This window comes from Lygodium microphyllum, chromosome 19 (genome assembly GCF_053477565.2).
Source record: "Lygodium microphyllum isolate KBCC chromosome 19, Lygodium_microphyllum_v1.1.10, whole genome shotgun sequence".
NCBI lineage: Eukaryota > Viridiplantae > Streptophyta > Polypodiopsida > Schizaeales > Lygodiaceae > Lygodium > Lygodium microphyllum.
In genome coordinates this window covers 56,779,254-56,799,553 of record NC_141153.1, presented here as the reverse complement: position 1 = coordinate 56,799,553, position 20,300 = coordinate 56,779,254, and the positions used below count along the sequence as shown (strand labels likewise).

Genomic DNA, 20,300 nt, shown 5'->3' with positions numbered 1-20,300 from the left:
GAAGACGACCTTCTAGTGCAATTGTTTTGATGATAACATAAAGCTTCCATCATGTTTATGAAAGTAATAATTCATTCATATTTCGTCATACGTATCCAAGTAAGAATTCAATCATGCTTTGCCAATAAGTGAAGCATTTAGCGACAATATAAAGCTTCCAACATGCATATTCAAGTGAGAATGCATACATGTTTTGATAGAAGTGAAGCAAATTGCTTGTAAAGCACCCAATGATGCATGATCGCTATTCCCAAATAGAGCATCTAGACAAAATTAGAGTTGTCAACATGCATTGCATGAAGAAGAAGATGAAGACACAATCATGTCATACAGAAGGATTAGTAGGCAAGCAATCGAAGAGTGGCAGCGATTTGACAATTGAAGCACACCTTGCAATCTAATAGTGATGGTGTTTCTATTTGTGTTGTGTCTACAAAGTGTCCAGTGAGATAAGTGTTGCCTGGAAAACAAAGGAGACACAAAACAAGCAACCAATCATTAGGGCATCTACCACACGACATAAAGCAAGGTTGTTTTTATGCGAATGCACTTGGCAAGCTACAATAAGTTTGACGTTACTAGGAACTAGTGGCATGTTTGTTGCGATTGTTTACAAAAAAGTTTGAGTGTGACAAGTGGTGTCTACAATCTAGGTACTGATAAGCATTGCCTACCAAGAAGACACAAAGTAACCAATTAATCAATGTGCCTTTGTGGAAGGGTGCTATCAACAATCTCCAAATGGCCAATCTTCACTTGACCACATCTTCTGTAATTTGAGACGAGGTTGATGATGGCGAGAGCAAGAGGCATTGCTTGTTTGCGCATGTTGTGATAAGGCTAGCACGTTGCAACGGCCACGCTTGATTCTACCACCCTATGAGATACCCTAAACCAGCTTTGGAAAAAGGATTTCATGCCATGATGCCATGTGTTGCAATTCCTGATAACGAATGTGGCTTCATGGAGTAACACTACACTCTTCCCGTAGTAATCGGGTCATGTGCGCACCAAACATATCAGTGTGTAAGATTTAGTGGGTCAGTAAGGAACCGCTCTTAAACTTCGAGGTTTTTCGACTTTTAAAAAGCGTGAGAAGTAGGAACACGGTATTACTTGAAAACTTTGCCGGATCGATACTCTGAGCACGGAGACAGGTGCTCTGAGTCTTCAGAGACAGAACAGAGAAAAAGAGCGATTCAGAGAGAGAGAGAGAGAGAGAGAGAGAGAGAGAGAGAGAGAGAGAGAGAGAGAGAGAGATGGAGACCTCGCGCAAGCGAAAGAGGCTTCCTGATCCCTCTGTGGACCTCGCTGGCACCAAATTCGGCCATCTGAGGCGAGTGTTACGAGAATTGCGTCCTTACATTGTCGAGGTAAGCCGGTTGTTCATCAGCTCGCAAAAATTATTTCGTCGAGTTTCAAGCAAGAGCACTGATGATCCGCTAGCTGGAGGGGGTTGATATCGCGTCCAAAACGAGAAAAATATTAAACGTACAAGCGTTTCCTACGCATGATTCCGATAGCTTATGTCTAGTTTTAGGGTTAAATTGTGGCTCTCGTTTGCATTTATCAACAATTCATAGCCTGAAACAGAGAATATACATGGCCGTAATATACGACAGAACTTGAGGCTCACATTAAGAATATACATGGCAATATTGTATGCTAACACTTTCTCAGAGAGGGAATAGGCTGGTCACAAGGTGTAATAAGTCCCACTTTACTACTTTATTTTTCTACTTAAATTCAACCTCCTCAGGATCGAGGAGTTGGCCTGCTCTCCACCACGATTGTACCAGTCTTTCTTCTTATCATCTGCTTCTTCTTGGCTTTACCTTCGTCTTTGTTAAGCTGTCCCTTCCTTCTTACCCCGCGCATTAACAAAACAAGCTGTGTAGCTTTCTAGTTGCTTTGATGCGAGGCTGAAGTCATTGGTTCTTGTCTATCATACATTGAATTTTTGGTCCGAGGCTGAAGTCATTGGTCCTTGTCTATCATACATTTACTTTTTGGTCCTGCCTGTAGTCTTTTAAACGCTTAGTTGGCAATAGTTGATTAATTACAATATAAATATTAACATTTTAAGCATTTTAGATCTTCTTTTGGTGGGTTTCTCTTGAATTTTCAAATTAAATTTTCTAAACATTTAGTAGATTGTAGCTTGCCAAACCCTTTTTTAAACGCTTACTTGGCAATATTTGATTAATTACAAGATAAATATTAACATTTTAAGCATTTTAGATTTTCTTTTGATGGGTTTCTCTTGAATTTTCAAATTAATTTTTCTAGACATCTAGTAGATAGTAGCTTGCCAAACCTAAAAAATGGCAGTAAAAGCTTGAACCCAATTTCTTAGAGCAATCACATGCAAAGTAGTCCACCTTTTACCTAATGCATCTGCCAACAACTGCACACAACAAAACTGCCCCAAATAGCTCCAACAAGTTGCAAATGCATTCAAAAGTCTGACGATTGCTCCAGTTGTGAGTGCACTGCTTGATTTCTTAGTAAACAAGCCCCAAATGCATCCAATTTTGATTGATGGTTGCTGTACACTTACAAAACAGCCTGCTTTAAGCAATAGCTTCGCGTGAAAGGGTGAGAAAAGAAAAGATTTGCACTAGAGGCTAAGAGAACAAGTTGCCATGGCTGACACACAAGCTCCAATGGCAGCTTTTGTCAGAGGTGGGGAGAACAATGGAAGCTTGAGAACTTGATTTAAGCAATTTCTTTCCATAAAAGGGCGAGAAAAGAGGAGCATTTGCACCAAAGGCTAAGAGAACAAGTCACCATGGCTGGCACACAAGCTCCAACAGCTGCTTTTGTTAGAAGTGGGGGTAACAATGGAAGCTTGAGAACATGCTACAACAGACTGCACATACATAAGACAAAAGGAGAAACAATGCAAAGAACAAAGAAGTCAAGAGAAGTATGCTCAAGAAATGGAATCCATATATCAAGGCACAAGAAAGTACAAACCCAATAGTGAGTCACTAGTTGTGGACATTAGCTCCCTCTCTCCCACCAAGGAAACAACTAGATGAATGAATAGCAGTGTGGAGGAAGCTTGCCTATATATAGGCCCGAAAGATGCATAGGTCGGCCAGTCCAAATAGGGCGTCCAATTGTATTGGTCAGCCAATAGATTGGTACCAAAAATAGCCAGCTAATCTACATTACATTTGGTGCTGAAAATACAAATAGGCCACTATACGTACATAGGCTTACACATGAGACATCTAATCTGCTAACACTCTCTCTGAGATCATGGGTGATTTGGTATGATGCAATATACAATGATGATGACACATCCTAGTATATACAATAATGACCATTAGATAGGACCATTGATACCTAAGCAATGGGTACGCAGGCTACCACCAAGGTGCCTCGGAGAGAACCGGATGTCTATGTCGATTATACTAGCCCTGAAAACAGAAAGTAGTCACAATAGCTCTTGATGCCTATCATGGACGAGTTTTGTGGAAAGCACATCATGACCATGGATTTGGCACCTTTAGCCAAATTGCCAAAGTGTCCTCTCATGTGACATTTGACTAGGAGCGCCCGCTCTTTGTCATGAAATAGGTCTACATGACCCCAAATGTCAAATCCTAGCTCCAGGGTTTCAAACTGCTAGACTTTGTCAATGCGTATGGTAAGCTACTCTTTGAGTCTCCCTCTTTGGCACTGGAGAGTTGAGGGATGATGATCACCACTAGGGCTAGGAGGAATAGAAGGCCTTCATGGCCTTTGCTTGCACTATAGAAAAGGAGGCTTGTGCAGTTGCGATCTTGGTTGCATGACTGGAACACGAAGATGATGACTCATCAAAGGTGTCATTACCCTTCTTCATTTGTTCCTTGTCCTGATGTATAGCCCCTAATGCCTTGCAAGCTTTCTTGAGATGTCCCTTCTTGCCACAATGATAGCATCGTACATTCTTCTTTTGCATGGCACTCCTCTTTGAAACAAAAACTTGAGCATTAGGAGTAGCAGCAAGAGGCAGCATTTGCAACTAAGCATGAATCTATATGCAACAAACTTTTGGAAGAACACTAGATGAGTACACACTATCATGAAGCTTGTCATTAGTAGTAGAACACGGAGGAGCCATTGTGAGGTGGTTGTAGAGAAGATGAAATAAGACAAGGTATATGAGAGAGAGAAGTGACTGCCAAGAGTGCAGCCCAAAACACACGTTCAAGAGTTCAAGCAATTCAAGTAAGCAGAGATGAGATCAAAAGTAAGCAGAGTGTAGTGTGGAAACACAACAACCAGTTATGTGCAAACCCTCTCTAAAGCAAAAAATTAAAGCAAAGATTGAAATCGAAGGTGTAACCAGCCAAAAAACATGAGGTGACAACTGCAAGAAGCAAAGTGATCAAACATGAAAAAGGTCAAACCAAGGCGCAGCAAGGAGAGGATTAAACACAGATTTGGCAGGCAAATGAGCACACATGGAGGCTGAAAACATTGCGGCCTACCATGAAAGAGGGCAGAAAACTGAAAACACAATGCAGGATTATCAGGTCTGAAGCAGGTCATGCAGCTCTCAGGTCCATTGCCCAGCCCTGCAACAGATCAGAAACAGAAAACGCAGGTTACTGGGCACAAAACGCAGAGGTTAAGGAGCAGTAAACAGGTCATTTAGCAGCAGGAAGGGTGGTTTCCTAGGCTGGAAAATCAGTCGCAGCAGTCTGGAGCAGGTTGAATCAGCACCAAATCAGGCAAATGCAGACCTGCACCAGCAGAAAACTGTCATGAGGTGTATTTTCAATGCTTAGCTGTGGCATTATTAAGTTGTGCACATGTGAGATGCACATGAGAAGTGCAAGTCATTTAAGTCATGGTGACAACCCAAGTAACCCAAGCAAATAGTGGGTGACATTGGCAGAAGTTGTATAAAGTTATGCTAGATAGGCACTTGTGGGTACTTCGTGTTAGTTTGGGTTTGGGCCATTAATTGGGCTATTAAATGTCTAGTGGTGCCATTGTGGGACTAGGCATTGTTTAATAAATTAATGCTAGTCCAAGGCCAATTAATGTTGGGACCATTAAATGTCCCATGGGGGTCAGCACATTAATTGTAAATGGGCACTAGCTCAATTATTGAGCAGGGTCAAATGGACAATTAATTAATTTTCAAAAATTAAAATTTGAAAATTAATTAATTGAAACTGAAAATTACATTAAAAAGGCTGCCAAGTGGCAAAATAGGTTGCCACTTGTTGTCAAAATTATGTAGGCCCAAAAGTTGCACAGGTTGGCTAGCCCAAATAGGGTGTCCAATTGTATCAGTTGGCTAGTAGAAATGAGTTTGGCCCATCTGGCTTTACGCCCTTGTAGATCCGGTTGGTCATTAAGCCACTTAATGCTTTTATGATCCGACAAGATCACAAAAGTTTGGCACCGTACAGATAGTGCCTCCATTTCTTCATTGCATGTACTATTCCATATACGTCCCTCTCATAAACATTATAATTCCGTTTTGCACGGTCTAATTTCTTGCTTTCAAAAGCAATTGGTTGACCTTCTTGTAATAAGACTGCACCTACTGCCCTGTCATTGGCATCAGCTTCAACCACAAATGGTTTACTGGGATCCACAATTAATAGTACTGGAGCTGTAGTAATAGCTATCTTAAGTTTTTCAAAACTTTCATTTTGGTCTGTTCCCCAATTAAAGCTCTTCCCTTTTCCTTTAAGTTGGTCCGTCATTGGAACAACTATCTTGGCATAATCTTGAATGAATCTACGATAAAATCCAGATAAACCTAGGAAGATCTGCAGCTCTTCCAGGTTCCTTGGAGATGGCCATTCAATAATTGCCCTTACTTTTTCTGGATCCATCTTGATTCCCTCTTTCGAGATAATATGCCCCAAATATTCGACCTCTTATGCGAAGAATTTACATTTAGTTTTCTTCGTATAAAGAGAATGGGTTCTTAACAATTGGAATACTAACGGTAAGTGTTCCAAATGTTGTTCTCTTGATTTACTAAAGATCAAGATAGCATCCAAGAAGACAACTACAAAGCGTCCTAGATAGGGCCGTAACACACTATTCATCGGCTTCATAAAAGTAGCTGGTGCGTTAGTGAGGCCAAAAGGCATCACCAAAAAATCATAATGCCCGTATCTAGTACGAAATGCCATCTTAGGAACATCTCGGGCCTTAATTCTTACTTGGTGATAGCCTGATCTTAAGTCAATCTTTATGAAGAATTTTGCCCCTTGTAATTGATCAAAAAGATCTTTCATTTTGGGCATAGGAAATTTATTATTCACTGTTATCTTATTAAGTGTTCTATAATCAACAGAAAGCTGCATAGAACCATCTTTCTTCTTCACCAATAAAATTGGCGAAGCCCAAGGTGAATTGCTGGGTTGTATAAACCCCTTATCAAGGTAATCCTTGATTTGTCTTTTGACTTCTTGGTGCTGTGTTTCACTTAGCCTGTAAGGTGGATTTGAAATAGGGCGTGTATCTCTATCTATGTTAATTGGGTGATTTACATCACCCCTATTTGGTGGAAGGCCACTAGGTAAGTCAGATGGAAACATATCTTTAAATTCATCTAACAAACCGCTTAATTCATTATTTACATTCAACTCACAAGCATAAGAAAATTGCTGCTTTATATTACAAGAAGTAAAAATGTCTTGTACAGGGAGAGACCATAACATGTATACCTCACAAGCTTCCTTCTTCACCAACTTCTGTACTTCAAGGGAACACATCAAAGGGTTATCAGATACTTCATGTTTACCTTGAATCACGAGTCTTACCATCCCTTTCAAATTCCAGTGTATTATGATGATAACTACGCTTTAAGGATGGTTCCAATCCCCATAGCCACTCCCTCCCTAAAGCGATATTGGCTCTTTCCATATTCATAATTTGGAAATCAAGCTTATCTTTATATCCATGGATCTCGATTTCCAAATTGGATACCATTGTATCCCATATTTTGTTATCCTGACCTTGCATCATGCGAACAATGTATTGATGCTCACTCTTTTGTTGGGGAAGTTTCAACTTTTTGACAAGTGCATAACTTATGAAATTGTGGGTGGCAGAGTCATCGATCATGATTCTAACCCTCTTCCCATCTATCGATCCATGCATTCTAACTAAATCATGTGGCCCGAAGGTAGGTTGCCACATAGAAGTTGACATACAACACCTGTGTTGTACATCCTTGTGCAAGACCTCTAAAGACTTATACCTTTCATGCCCCTTTAATTCCAGGGTTTGCACTACATGGATTTGTTTCTCTTTTTCCTTGTCCTTGTTCTTATCCTTTTCTTTATCTCCCTCCTTCTTTCTTTGAGAGCAATTCCAAGCAGCATGGTTAGGAGATAGGCAATTGAAACACAGCCTTTCTTTTTTGGCCTTATCAAAGTCATCTTGACTTAGCTTCGGCCGTACATATGGTTTCTTTTCAAAGGGTTGTTTCTTGCCTTTAAGGAATGTCATTTTCCTTTTTGATTTGCCTACAAATTTTGAGGCCTCAAATTCCTTAAACTTGGTTTCTGTATCGGTCAGACTAGTGAGTGCACCTGGATGCGTATTATCTTCATTGATTAATGCAAATTTAATTTCCTCTCCAAGCGTCTTAGGTGAACTCCTTTTCACTTCCTTTTTACAGGTCTTATCTAGTCCCCTTATAAATCGTCTTGTCTTTTGAAATTCATCTATTCCTTCCAATTTGAGGATTATCTCACGATACTCCTTGAGATATGTTAGCAAAGGTCTTCCCTTTTGTCTAACAAAATCTCAATCTTTCCAATTTCTTTCCTTTTCATTTTCAGGAAGGAATTCTTTCAAAAAGACCGAATCAAATTGAGCCCAAGTTTCAGGTGTTTTATTTGCCTTCTTTAAAGTTCTCCACCATTTATATGCCTTTGGCCCCAAGGTTAAACTGGCCTCCAGCGCTTGGAGATGTGGTGGAGTATTCTTTAATTTCTGCAAATCCTCCCATTTTTGGAGGAAGTTAAATATAGTATCTTTATCTCTATCTTTTTCCTCCCCATGAAACTGAGGGGGTTTCATGTCTTTTAACACTGGAATATCCCTCAGTTTTTGGTGGGGTTCGGTTGGGTCTCGCATAATCACATCTACATCTTTCGATGAAGATGGAATATTTGAGGCCTTTGCTTTACTTTTATTCCTTTCTAGTAATAAGGCTGATTGGGATTTTATTTCGGTAAGTGCTTGAGTTAGCAACTCCATTTGAACCCCCTGTGCTTGCACAGGAGTAGTTAAATCATCAAATTGTTCTCGTGTAGCAAAAAATTCTTCCCAGTGTTCTTCTTGCATTTCAGTTTCATGGGGATTCACCATAGGGCGGTCCTCGGAACTAGAGCCTTCCGTTGTCCTCTTTCTCTCTTTCCCCTCCATCTATACATTGGAATTAGAAAGAAAATATAAGAAATTTAGAGACAAAGGTGGAACACTTCCCTGTATTTTGTCTCTTGATTTTTGTTTACAGCACACTGGAAATTCTTGAAATTCGGTCTGGTGTCCAAGGCTGTAAAAAACTTCCACGGTAAGCCAGTTGAAAATTCACCTTCTTTCTAGTTGCAAGATCGCAAGTGCTTCTGTTAATCAGTTGCTTCCAACCAGGTGGACGTTACACTCCCGCGATGTGGGGCCTCAGTCGCAGTGAAAATATCCCCCTTTTCACTATTTCAGAAGAATAACCCTTTTGGGTTTGCAAATCACGGGAAAATTTACAGGTAGCAGATATCACCAGCCACGTGTATTGAAATGCGGGCCAAGCTCGAACATGGCCCTTAGTATTATGACGCCATAGGGGAAATGGTTGTTTGGGTGGATGGCGATGGTTGGGTGGATGTCGGTAGTTGTCGTTACATGGAAGCAAGGCCGTGCCTAGATGCGGCCCTTAATAGCGGTCGGCGTGGTGCCCTCCAGGAATCGTTGGTGGATGTCAACGGCTTTGATACCAGTGTCGCGCTTACAGATACGAGAGATTTTTTCATTCACCACCCAACCTCGTTTAGGAAGATGCCAGAAGGAACCAAAAACAATAAAACGTGTCTTCCCCTGCTAGCCGTCAATCTCTAGTAAGTTATACTAATTTAACTCACTTTCTTCCTAAGCTCCCCTGAACACCGTACGGGCACCCAAGGCCCCCTCGGACGGTCGTCTCTTGTGTTGTTTCCCCTAATGTTGCATTTATTAACGTAACAGGCTGCCTACACACGAGCCTCTGCTCGCAAGGATCAAGGTAATCTTCTTGCATGTGCATTGGTGGCTACAACATGCAATGAAGAACCTCTATGTTATAAAGATGCTTTCTCAGATGATCGTTGGGTGGAAGCAATGAAGGCAAAGATTGATTCCATCCATCGGAATGACACTTGGGAGCCATGTATATTGGACAGCTTCTTCAGTGTTTTCAGTTTGAGGATTGTAAGCCCGTGTCTACTCCCTTGGAGCCTAGTTGAAGATTCATTTCTAATGATGGTAGTGGATCCTTTGATACTATTTTATATCAGCAGGCTGTTGGATGCTTGATTTATCTATGTTACACGAGGCCCAATCTTCACGTTGTGGTCTCCCAGTTGAGTAGATATATGCACAACCCTTCAATACTTTATTGGCAAGCAGTGAAGCATGTCTTTCGGTATCTTAAAGGCACCCAAGATCTTGGCCTTTTCTATGAGGCTGATTCTTTACTCTCTTCGCATGGATAGTGATTGGGCTGGATGTTCAAATTCTCGTCCCTCTTATAGTGGCAATTGCTTCTTCTTGGGTACATCCCTTGTTTCTTGGTTCAGCAAGAAAACAAACTATAGTTACTACTTCCAGTTGTGAAGCCGAGTACACAGCAGCGTTCACAGCCACAGTGGAGTGTGTTTGGCTCTGCAAGTTACTTGCAAATCCTTATGTGCACCAGACGGCTCTGCCACTTATCTACATTGACAGTAAGAGTGCTTTGGCCATTGCATGGAACCTAGTGTTCTATGCTCACACAAAGCATATAGAAGTTCATTATCATTATGTTCGTAAGCAGATGTTAGTTGGAGAAATAGAGTTGTCTTACATACCTACCCACCGAAGACAACTTGGCAAATCTTTTCATGAAGGTTCTTCCTCAACCAAAGTTCCAAGCTTTTCGGCACGCCTTGAACTTGATTCCATTTGTTTCATGATCTGTCATATTTTGTATTGTCATAGGGTGCTATATCCACTTGGATGAACTTGTGCAACCATGACGTTATATTTTCCTCTATTTCCTAGGATTTTGTTATTTATTTCTAGATTAGTCTATCCATTTCATTGGGGGGGGGGGGGGTTTTGTAGGTCATCTTGTGGGCTACGTGTTGATGCCCTTTGATCCATGATTTGGGCTCCCTAGCATTTAAACTGTCATTAAATGCAGTTGTTGCCCCTAGTGTCCTATCACTAAGTGACACTACGGTTATTGTTTATTTAAGGGTTTCCTATGATGATTAAGCCTATAGGGTTTCATATTTTATTATTTAAAGACACTTAGTATCTCATTTTGCACGTGTGGCATTATTCAATGTGATCACCTAGAGCGTTGTACTCTCTCTCACTCATTAATTCATTACTTCTCATTCGTGATTGAGTATTGTTGTGCATCGAGTAATTCTTTCATTCTCATTCATTTTCCGTTAAATTAATTGCACAATTACTCCACGCCTGGGCCAACAAAGAGAACTCAGAGATGTGCTCGGGCATCACAACCATAAAGACCCCCTTGGGATTAGTACGGATGTGTACTTTCCTACAGGGTGCAACAAACTCAGTGGCACACATGACAAATGCTATGAATAGGGTACTCAGGGATTTTATACCACAATTGACAATGTCCTTCTTGGATGATGTTCCAATCAAAGGTTGTGCAGTGGATGAAAAGAATGAAGAGATGGATGCTCATGGATGTAGACAGTTTGTTGTAGATGATATTGTGGATTGTGAGAGGATTTTGACGCGTCTAGAAGAGGTGCATTTAATTCTTTTTGGACAAAAGTTTGTGTTTGGAGTTGAAGAGGTTTTGATTGTTGGGCATATGTGTGGGCCCTATGGGCGAAGACCATCATCAGCAAAAATAGATGGGATTGATAGAATGCAAGATGTATGCACGAATGTATCAGAGGTGCGTAGATTCTTGGGTGCATGTGTGTTCTATTTGATATGGATTCCTCACTTTGCACAAGTAGCTGATGTTCTATATCAATTCTGAGGAAATGTCAGAGATTTCATTGGGAAAGGAAACATGAAAAAGCAATGAAGAAATTAAAGCAGCTCTTAAAATCTGCTCCTACATTGAGAAAGGTTGACTAGTCACATGGAAAGCCTATCATTATTACTGTTGATACAAGCCCAATCGGGATTGGATGGGCAATTGGGCAAGATGATGAGGAAGAGCAAAGATATGCAATTCGCTTTTGTGCTAAAGTATTGACTGAACGAATGAGAAGGTATCCACAGGTAAAAAGAGAATTATGGGGAATTGTGACAGCTCTTAAATGTGATAAGGAGTATTTTATGGGTGCTCGTGTAGGCATTGAGATCGATTGTTTGCGAGTATTGGGTATGATTACTAGTTGTGCTACCCCGAATATTGCTATGCTCCGGTGGATTGCGTACATCAAATCTTTAAACCTTGAATTTCAGTATATTGCAGGAAGAGATAACCCAGTGGCATACATGTTATCTCGAGCACGCTATGAGAATGAAGAAGGGATGATGAATGAGGAGGAAGAAGAGGACTTTCTTGTGGCTGAAAATGATGTTGTAAGAGTGAATTAGCAATGCAAGGTGTTGCTACAGCATTAACAGAAGCTTGGACAACAAAGAGAAGACACTTAAGATGTTTTGCATATTGTGTAGAAGTGTTTTTGGAAGACAAATATGCAGGAGAGTGGCTGAGAATTGGTCAATACCTCAGCACATTAACAAAAAGAGATGAATTGTCAGATGAGAAGTTTAAGAAGATAAAGAGGAAAGCCTATGGGTTTTTCTTAAAAGATGGATACTTATGGAAGATGCTAAAAAGAAACAGGGTATGCCATTGCGAGTTTTGGGTGATAGAGCTTCACAAGTAAATGTTATGCAAGAATTTCATGAAAGCTTATGGGCTGGTCATAGAGGTGTTTGGGGTACTTTCACAAAGATCAAAGAAAGATATTAGTGGCAGGGTATGTGTAAGGATGTTGCTCACTTTGTGGAAACATGTACGACATGACAAATGTATTCATCTGTGAGACATCGAGATGGATTGTAGCCCACATATCCATTGTCTTTTCATTTTAAGTGGGTTGTGGATTTAGTCACGATGCCTACAGGTCTTTGGCAAATGAGGTATCTTGTACTTGCCCGTGAAGGCTTGACTAATCAAGTAGAAGGGAGAGCTCTTCGTATTAAGACAACAAATGTAGTGTGTACTTTTCTCTTAGAAGAGATCTTTTGTCGGTATGGCTGTGTGGGAAAAATTATAGCAAATAGGGGTGAGCTAGATGCAGATGAGGCTCATGATTTCTTTGCACGGTTGGGGATAAAGCTTGCTTTAACTTCAGCCTATAATCTTGAAGAAAATGGCAAAAGTGAAAGAGGTCATCCACCTATTGTGAAGGCATTGGAAAAAGCATGTGGAGAGAAGGTAAAAGAGTGGGTACGATTGCTCCCTTATGCTTTGTGGGCTGGCTGAATAACTCATAGTGCTGTTACAAGATATATGCTTGCAGAATTGATGTATGGTAAAAAATCTATCATGCCGATAGAAGAGATGATAGTCATATGGAGTGTGCTACCTTGGGAGGAGGAGTTGAATCGAGAGGAGTTGTTGGTCTTACGCATTAGACAGTTGGAAAGAAAGTCAGAAGACATAGAGACAACAATTGCAAAGCTAAGGGCAGCAAGGATACAGAACAAGAAACGGTTTGATAAAAGACATAGATTGAGGCCAAGAACCATACAAGATGGGGATTGGGTATTGGTTTATGATAGTAGTTTAGACAACCAGCATAGTGCTATGCGTAAAGTTTCCAAAAGATGGTTTGGATCCTATGTGGTAAGGCAGGTGTTTGATAATGCTACTTATGCATTAAATGAATTGGATGGGACGGCCATAAAACTTCCGGTAGCAGGGAAAAGAATCAAATTATTTAAGAGGCGGGAATCTAATGCTTATGAGTTGCCAGAATTAGAAGAAAATAGTGGCCATGATACAGGGGGTAGCCAAGAAGATATGGAAGATGAAGAAGTAAAGGATATGGTTGCAGAGGATGAGGAGGACTCAGAATTTGGTAACTAGGATTTTGGCACATATCGGAGGATGTGCATATTCAGAGGGGTGGGATGTCGTACCACTACGCGGACATGGTGTGAAAAACTCTGGAATGCATTATCATCCGACTTTCTTATTAATGCAGAGAGTCAATGTGATTTGAGTCATTAGTGCTAGTGTCCGTGGCATAGATGGTCCAAAAATAATAGATTTTTGGACAATTTTAGACTATTTTTGATATTATTTATTGTGAAAATTTGAAAAAGATAGAAAAGCTTCTAGATTAAGATGGCATGTAAAAAGCATGTGGCTTTTTCAGCCAGTTATTGGATTTTTCATAAAAAAGAAAGTTGGACGAAATCGTGCGCATCGCAATCGCTGTTGATAGGCTGAAAACTGCACTTTGAATTGGAAGAAGAAAAATGAGTGAACTGGGAGATCCCTGACCAGGTGTCTTGGCTTTTTATTGAGTGTGTAACACACTTCCAATAGAGGAGCAGGATGCCCGAAATAATTGTTCCCTAATTGCATTATCAATACATTCTTAAATGTGCATATCATCTTGAATTCATTAAGAAGTAACACCAATATACTAGTCATGTAGAAAATCGAAAACCATAAAGTAATACTGTAGTGCAAATCTTAGTTAAAATGGACTGTATTGTGTTGTTTATTTTAATGAACTATGATTGGTTGATATGGTAAAAGTAATGCATGTAGTTCCAAATTTCATGTATGATGCACTTCATGCTCAATTCAAGAGTGCAGTCGTGCATTACACTAAAAGATTAGTCTAGATTTAGATCCACTCTGAGGTTTTACAAGCTGTAACATGACTTAATTGTGCATTCTCCTTAGGTATGCTATATTTCGATGGTCTAACATGAAGTATCCAAATGTTGAGCTTTGTTTTTTACATCATTGAATGATGGCCTCTTGGTTATGTTGTTTACCTTTATCCATTTATTAGGTGCTACGGAATGGTGATATGTATAACAATAGAAGCACTCCTGTAATACAACAAGGTAAGGTCATGCATTTTTAAGTTTTGTTCTTTCCATTTCATGTTTTACAAGGGTAGAGTTTGCAAATGCACTTGTGCCAACACACAATTGAAAGTCCATAATCATTTTATTGTTATCACACAAAGTTTTTTATATTATGATGATATTGTAAACAATTGTTGGTCTAGACTATATCGAGATTTTATGCACACTGTAATAACTGTCATTAATTAGTTGTGTTATACAAAAAAAACAATCATGTTAAACATTGAACGATTAGAGCCAATTACAATGGCATTTAACATTATAAACTGATAAGTTGATTCTAGATCAAAGAATCAAAGGCAAATAAAGCTTTGTATCCAAGATGATATAGCTTTATTCCCAAAGACAAAATATGGTAACATAGTGAATGCCTATGTTACCATTGAGTAGGCCAAATATACAAAGCAAGATAGTTATCATTATGAGATTAATATGACTACTCTTTATATGAGAGAGAGAGAGAGAGAGAGAGAGAGAGAGAGAGAGAGAGAGAGAGATATTAATGTCTACATAAGGCCAATGTGGCCTATGAGACAAAATCCAGAGTACATCCATGTCTAATGTCATCTCATCAGTAAGGTAAAGATAACATTACAAATAAGTGGGTGGCTTATGAAACAATACTGAAAATAACTATACGATGGGACTACACTAGGATTGAACCACGTGTAGTGTTGTTCCATCGATAGAAAAGAAAAGGAAAGGAAAGGAGAACTAGATCTGATAGAGCCATGTACAAAAGTGTGGTGGAGACTATGGGATGTAGCTGATCTTAAGATTTGCACATGATCTCAGCTATGATGCGGTCCCTAGCTGCTTCATTGATATGCCTGGTGGTGAGTCTTCAGTGTCTCGTGATAATGGCTCTAATCCGACTGTGGTGTGGCCTCCTCGGACGCGGTCTTGGTAGACGGGGCCGTCATGCTTGACGAGGGGAAATGGCTCTATCCAATGTGACTCCATGGCGTGGCCTGTAAGGTGTCTGGCGGGGTGGCTCTGTCTCTGCTAGGCTAGTAGTGTCAGTAGGGTTGGCTCTGTAGAAGAAGTCTGTTGGATGAGCTGGCCTCCTGTCTCGTAGTAGTGTAGTTGGGCGCCTCTCAAGCTCCAGGAGGAAAAGGCCTAGGTATCTCTGGTCCTCGTACTCCATGACGCGACGAAGGGGTCCAAATCCATCACGGAAGAGGCAGTGGTACCGTCCTCATATGCCATAGTATACTGTGCATTTGCATATGTAGTGCTCCTCCGTCTCAGGCTCTCGACCACAAAGCTGGCAAGTCCTATCCTCTGCTAGGGTATTTGTCCATCTGCCTGTCTCTATCTGAAGCCTATGTGAGGAGGTGCGAATCCGTTCGATAGCAATCCGTATGCTATGGGAGAGATGGGTGTCCATATATGCTGGCCGAATAGTGAAACCATCATTAGAGAAACCATCATTAGAGAGACACAAGTAATGACTCCTGTAGAACTCCATTCTCGATCCTAGAGGGTGGTGGATGGATCCATGTCCTTGCTATCTCAATCCTCAAGATATCAACTTTGATCACTTGGTTTAGCTTTGATCGGTTGAGAGAAAGTGTAGGGCAGTCAAGGCTATAATCCAAAGGTGGAAGACGGTTAATATCCAAACCATGTAGGCTCATCCAAATAGCCATCTGTGAAAACCAACAATTCTTCTTGCCTCCTATTGCTAGTTGTCTAGATGAGGTTAGTGCCAATCTAGAGTATCTATGGCGTGGAAGTTCCCATAGTTTGTGCCAAAAGGTCATTGCCTTGAAGAGTGCCTCCGTAACTATAGGTGTTGCCCCTAGCTTTGCTCTGACAATGGATGTGGGGTGGACGGCTTACTCCTAATTATGCGTGCTATCATCATGATCAATGGCCTTTTCATGCTATCCCAACCATCATAATAATCCCTCTCTACTCCAATTTGATCAATGAGTGGGCTAAGATGCCTGTGGTACAAGCTGCAGCCCCATACCTTTGCTCCATATAGTAATGTAGGTGTGACTAGGGTGTCAAGCAACCAGAGTTTGGTGCGGGGCTCCTAAAACTGTATGTGAGCACATTGACTCTCGAGTGCCCCTAGTACTGCGTATCCATGTGCCAAACGTGCCTCTGATGCCTCTCTCAACCAAAAGCGTGGGCCAGAGAAGGTGACTCCCAAATAGACATTCCCTCACATGCTCTAGTATGTCTCTCCCAAATGTGAACTGGTACATAGATCTATTCACCCATGCTACTGAAGTATTGAAAACCATGGTTTTGGTCTTCCCAAGGTTCACTGTGAGGTCTTTATCTCTACAGAAGATGTGCAAAGCATCTAGATGGCACTGCAATCCCTTCAGTGAATCTGAAATGAGAACAATATCATTTGCATACAGTAATATCGGCATTAGCACCCCTGCTAGGCTGGCTCCAGCTCCTCCTCCTCGGTCTATGTAATCAAACACTTCATCTATGTATAGACCAAACAATGTGGGTGAAAGTGGACATCCTTGTTTCACTCCTATGGTACTGTCAAACCTCTCTGCAAAAGTCTACAAACCAATAATAGATCCTCTTGTCTCGGGCTAGACCCTCCATAATGGCTCGAAGTGTGAGAATATGGTCCAACGTGGTATATCCTCGTTTGAAACCCGCCTGTCCTTGTACTCTCTTGCCTTGCATTTCAGCTCACTCACTGAGTTCATGCTCTAATATAGATCCATATATCTTGGCCAAAGTATGACCGATCATGATAGTCGTGTAGTTGCTAGGAATTAGGGGATCACCACTTTTAAATAGTGGGATTATAGTATTGTTTGACCAACTCATAGGGAAACCTTCACATACTGCTCTATTTAACATATGTGCTAATATGGGTGCTATTATGTCACAATCATTTGCGAAATGTTCTGCTACTAGTCCATCCTCATCCTGTGCCCTCCCATTCTGTAATCTATAAATTGCATCCCTAACCATTTTCCATGTGAAGAAAGACCACTGTGTTGGCCTACAAGCTTGTGGAGGCTGAATAGGTGGCTGTCCTGGCAGGTCATACAATTGTCTCCCATAGTCAAGCCAAGCATTTGGTGATGTAATCTGTATGGGGGGCTGTCTTTCATGAAACATCTTCCATACGCTCTTGCTGTCCCGTTGCAAAAATAGCTGATATATCTCTGCTTATGCTTTCGCCAAGTAGTCTCGTTTCTTCTTCCGCACAAGATGTTTGAAGAATGCCTTTGCTTGGCGATGTGTCTGAGTGCCTAGCTCCACTTCTCTCTGTAAGCGAGCTCGGGTGACTCTACACTCATCATTATACCAGCTATTTTGGGGAGCAATAAATCGTGTGGGTCTACATTGGGCCAAGGTGTGTGGGAATGCATACGTGGCTGATCCATGTATGGCCTCTGCTAAATCCCTTGTACATTCTTCCAACGATCTACTCAAGTTCAATGTATGTAAATTGGTTTGCAGAGAACCGTTGTAGATGTGTGAGGCGTCTTCTGTGAAGTAGTATTCGGGATGTCTAGGGAGACATGGTGTTTCATGTTTCATATGTACACAAGAGAGCATGAATGTCAAAATAGCATGATTTGCTACTATGCCAATTGGTCTCTTAGATATTTGGATGTCTGGTATCAATGCTGGTGTGTCTATTAAGTAGTCCATAGTACTTGCCTCTCCTTTGTGATTCCAACATGTCAAATTGTTAGATCTTGGCCATTGTGGCAGACCATTAAAGATGGCTAGTCTATGTGCACTTCCCAAAGTCAATAGGTGTGTTCCATAGGTACTCACTTCTTTATCCTGGGCTCTCCTACGTAGGCCTATTTCATCTATGTCGATATCTTTGAACATGGCATTATCATGCATATACAAATCACTCTGTCTATATCTAGTGCATGCATTGAAATCTCCTACTAATAATATGTCCCCAATGCTAGCATATATCATGATATCCTCATAAAGTACATCAAAGGGAGATCCATCTCGTGTGGCACAGGTAGAATTTGCAAGAGGAAAGTAGCATATTGCGATGAATATATCCCGTGGTCTTCTTGCATGTATCCTAATCCATAACTATTGTGCATCATTATCTCTTTTCATTACTTGCACTATCCCTTTGAGGTCTTCTCAGTATAGTATGGCCACACCTCCAGAACCCCTAGTGCTTCCTGGTTTTTTAGCTGCTGGATGAAATGCACTTTCCCACCTATATCCCCACACGTTTGGTAGTTGGCTACCTCTACATTGGTGTGTTTCTGTGTACATTGCTACATCTATGTTTCAGAAGCTATCTTCAAAGTAACTAGCATCCAAACGTAGGGCTCTAGTACAATTCCATATTGACATCTGAAGTGTCTCATATGCCTCGTACTGTCATGAAGTCCTTTTGTCAGTGATGATAACTCATCCATCCCTATAAACACCCACTTTCCCTCTTTGGGAGCCTCCAATACCTTGGGCATGTGTTCTCTGTGATGCGCTATTTGTGCTTGGGTAAGGTCCTCATCCAAATAAATCTTCTCACCCTTGAGGGGTCTCCTCTTGGAGAGGAAGGTTTTTTTTTCTCTATGTCCCCAAAGCGAAGAATTAGAGTCTTGGACTTAGAGTTCTCTTTCCCCACTCTCCAAGCGTTGACGATAGGTACATTTGAAGCACCAATTTTGTCAGCAAGTGTCTTAGCATCTTCCTGTGGGCTGCTCTTCTCCTCTCATCCTACTACCCGTACATGTAAAACCCTAGCCCGTCTCCTAGCCTCTTCTTCCAAGGTAGCATTCATTACTTCAGTCTTGTTCACGGATGTTCCCTTATTCTTTTTTACTACCTCAATCCATGGGCTGGCTTCTTCTATCTGCTTTTGTGTTGTCTTTGCCACTTTTGCCCATGAGTGAACCTCCCTTTCACATGCCTTCAAAGTCTCTTTCTCTTTTTGTAGTTCTTCTTGCACGTTCATTTCTTTTTTCTTAAATGTATTCAATTCTTCACCTAGTTTTAAGATTTCAGATTTGTAGGCATCTACCACTTTCAGCATTTCAGTTTTCAGCATGTGCATTTTGGACAGCATTTGTGCCTGTAAGTCATTCTTAATCTTTATCTGCATGTCTTGCATTTCTGCCATTTGATTTACTGTTAGTTCGGCTTTGACCTGCTCTCGTATTTCTTTCTCCAATTCTTGTCTCATAATTCGTAGTTCAGAGCGAATCATGAGATGAATTTCTTCGTGTTTCTTTTCATTCATGGTGCGTGAGGTCTTTCCATGCCTATCAGATGTTGGGGAGACGGTCCAATCACGGACCCTACGGCAATACGTCTTGTACCGTGTGTTCTTAGAAGGGGTATTGAACATTGCTTCCATGGACGGTTGTGTTAGTTCTTGATCTCCTAGATATTCATTTTCCACAGTTTGATGCTTGCATTTGTCTACATAATCCATCTCTCACACAATGTGTGCAAAGCCACTCAGCTTGTACTTTGTACTGTCAAAATCAGAGCAATTGTTGTGATTCCTGCAAATTTCCAGGTTCCCTAACCCCTCACTAAATTTTTGCAAGCCCAGTAATCTTTTACGAGCCCAAATGCCTTCACACTGTTTATAGTCACTGCAGAAATACAAATTGCAGCCCCAATCAGTGCATTACTGGATACTCCATGACATGATCAAAATCAAAGTCAATGCATCATTGCCTAGTCCACAAGCCAGTGCATCAATACATTCACCCAGGTCTGCATTCATGTCATTCTGAGTACATTCGTGTCCCTGAAGGACAGTGGCTGTCTCCCTATGCAGAGACGTGACCTTGCAGAGCAGCTCCTTCGGGTCAGCACTCATGGCAGTCCCGCCAGATTACTGTCATTGCCGTTGCTCCCACCAGACTGCCGCCTCTTGTAGGACGAACATGACAGTCACATCAGCTCTTGTCACTCATGCCAGACACGTGCGTCACGCTAGACATGCCTCGTCACGCCAGCATCTTGTC

At 41.1% G+C, this 20,300-nt stretch overlaps 1 protein-coding gene across 3 annotated transcripts in view; it reads left to right on the top strand.

The window, feature by feature from the left end:
- The first annotated feature begins 1,041 nt into the window (after window positions 1-1,041).
- Window positions 1,042-20,300, top strand: part of LOC148019904 (uncharacterized) — a 61,155-nt gene continuing 41,896 nt past the window's right edge. Inside the window, exons 1-2 of one of the 3 annotated variants that reach the window (XR_015694888.1) lie at window positions 1,042-1,373; window positions 14,259-14,313. Coding sequence is in view for 2 of the 3 variants with exons in the window: in XM_087700097.1 (XP_087556223.1) it covers window positions 1,260-1,373; window positions 14,259-14,313 (169 nt within the window). In the remaining variant the exon portion in view is untranslated. The remainder of the gene's footprint in view (window positions 1,374-14,258; window positions 14,314-20,300) is intronic. The other 2 variants (XM_087700097.1, XM_087700098.1) reach the window with 2 other exon arrangements.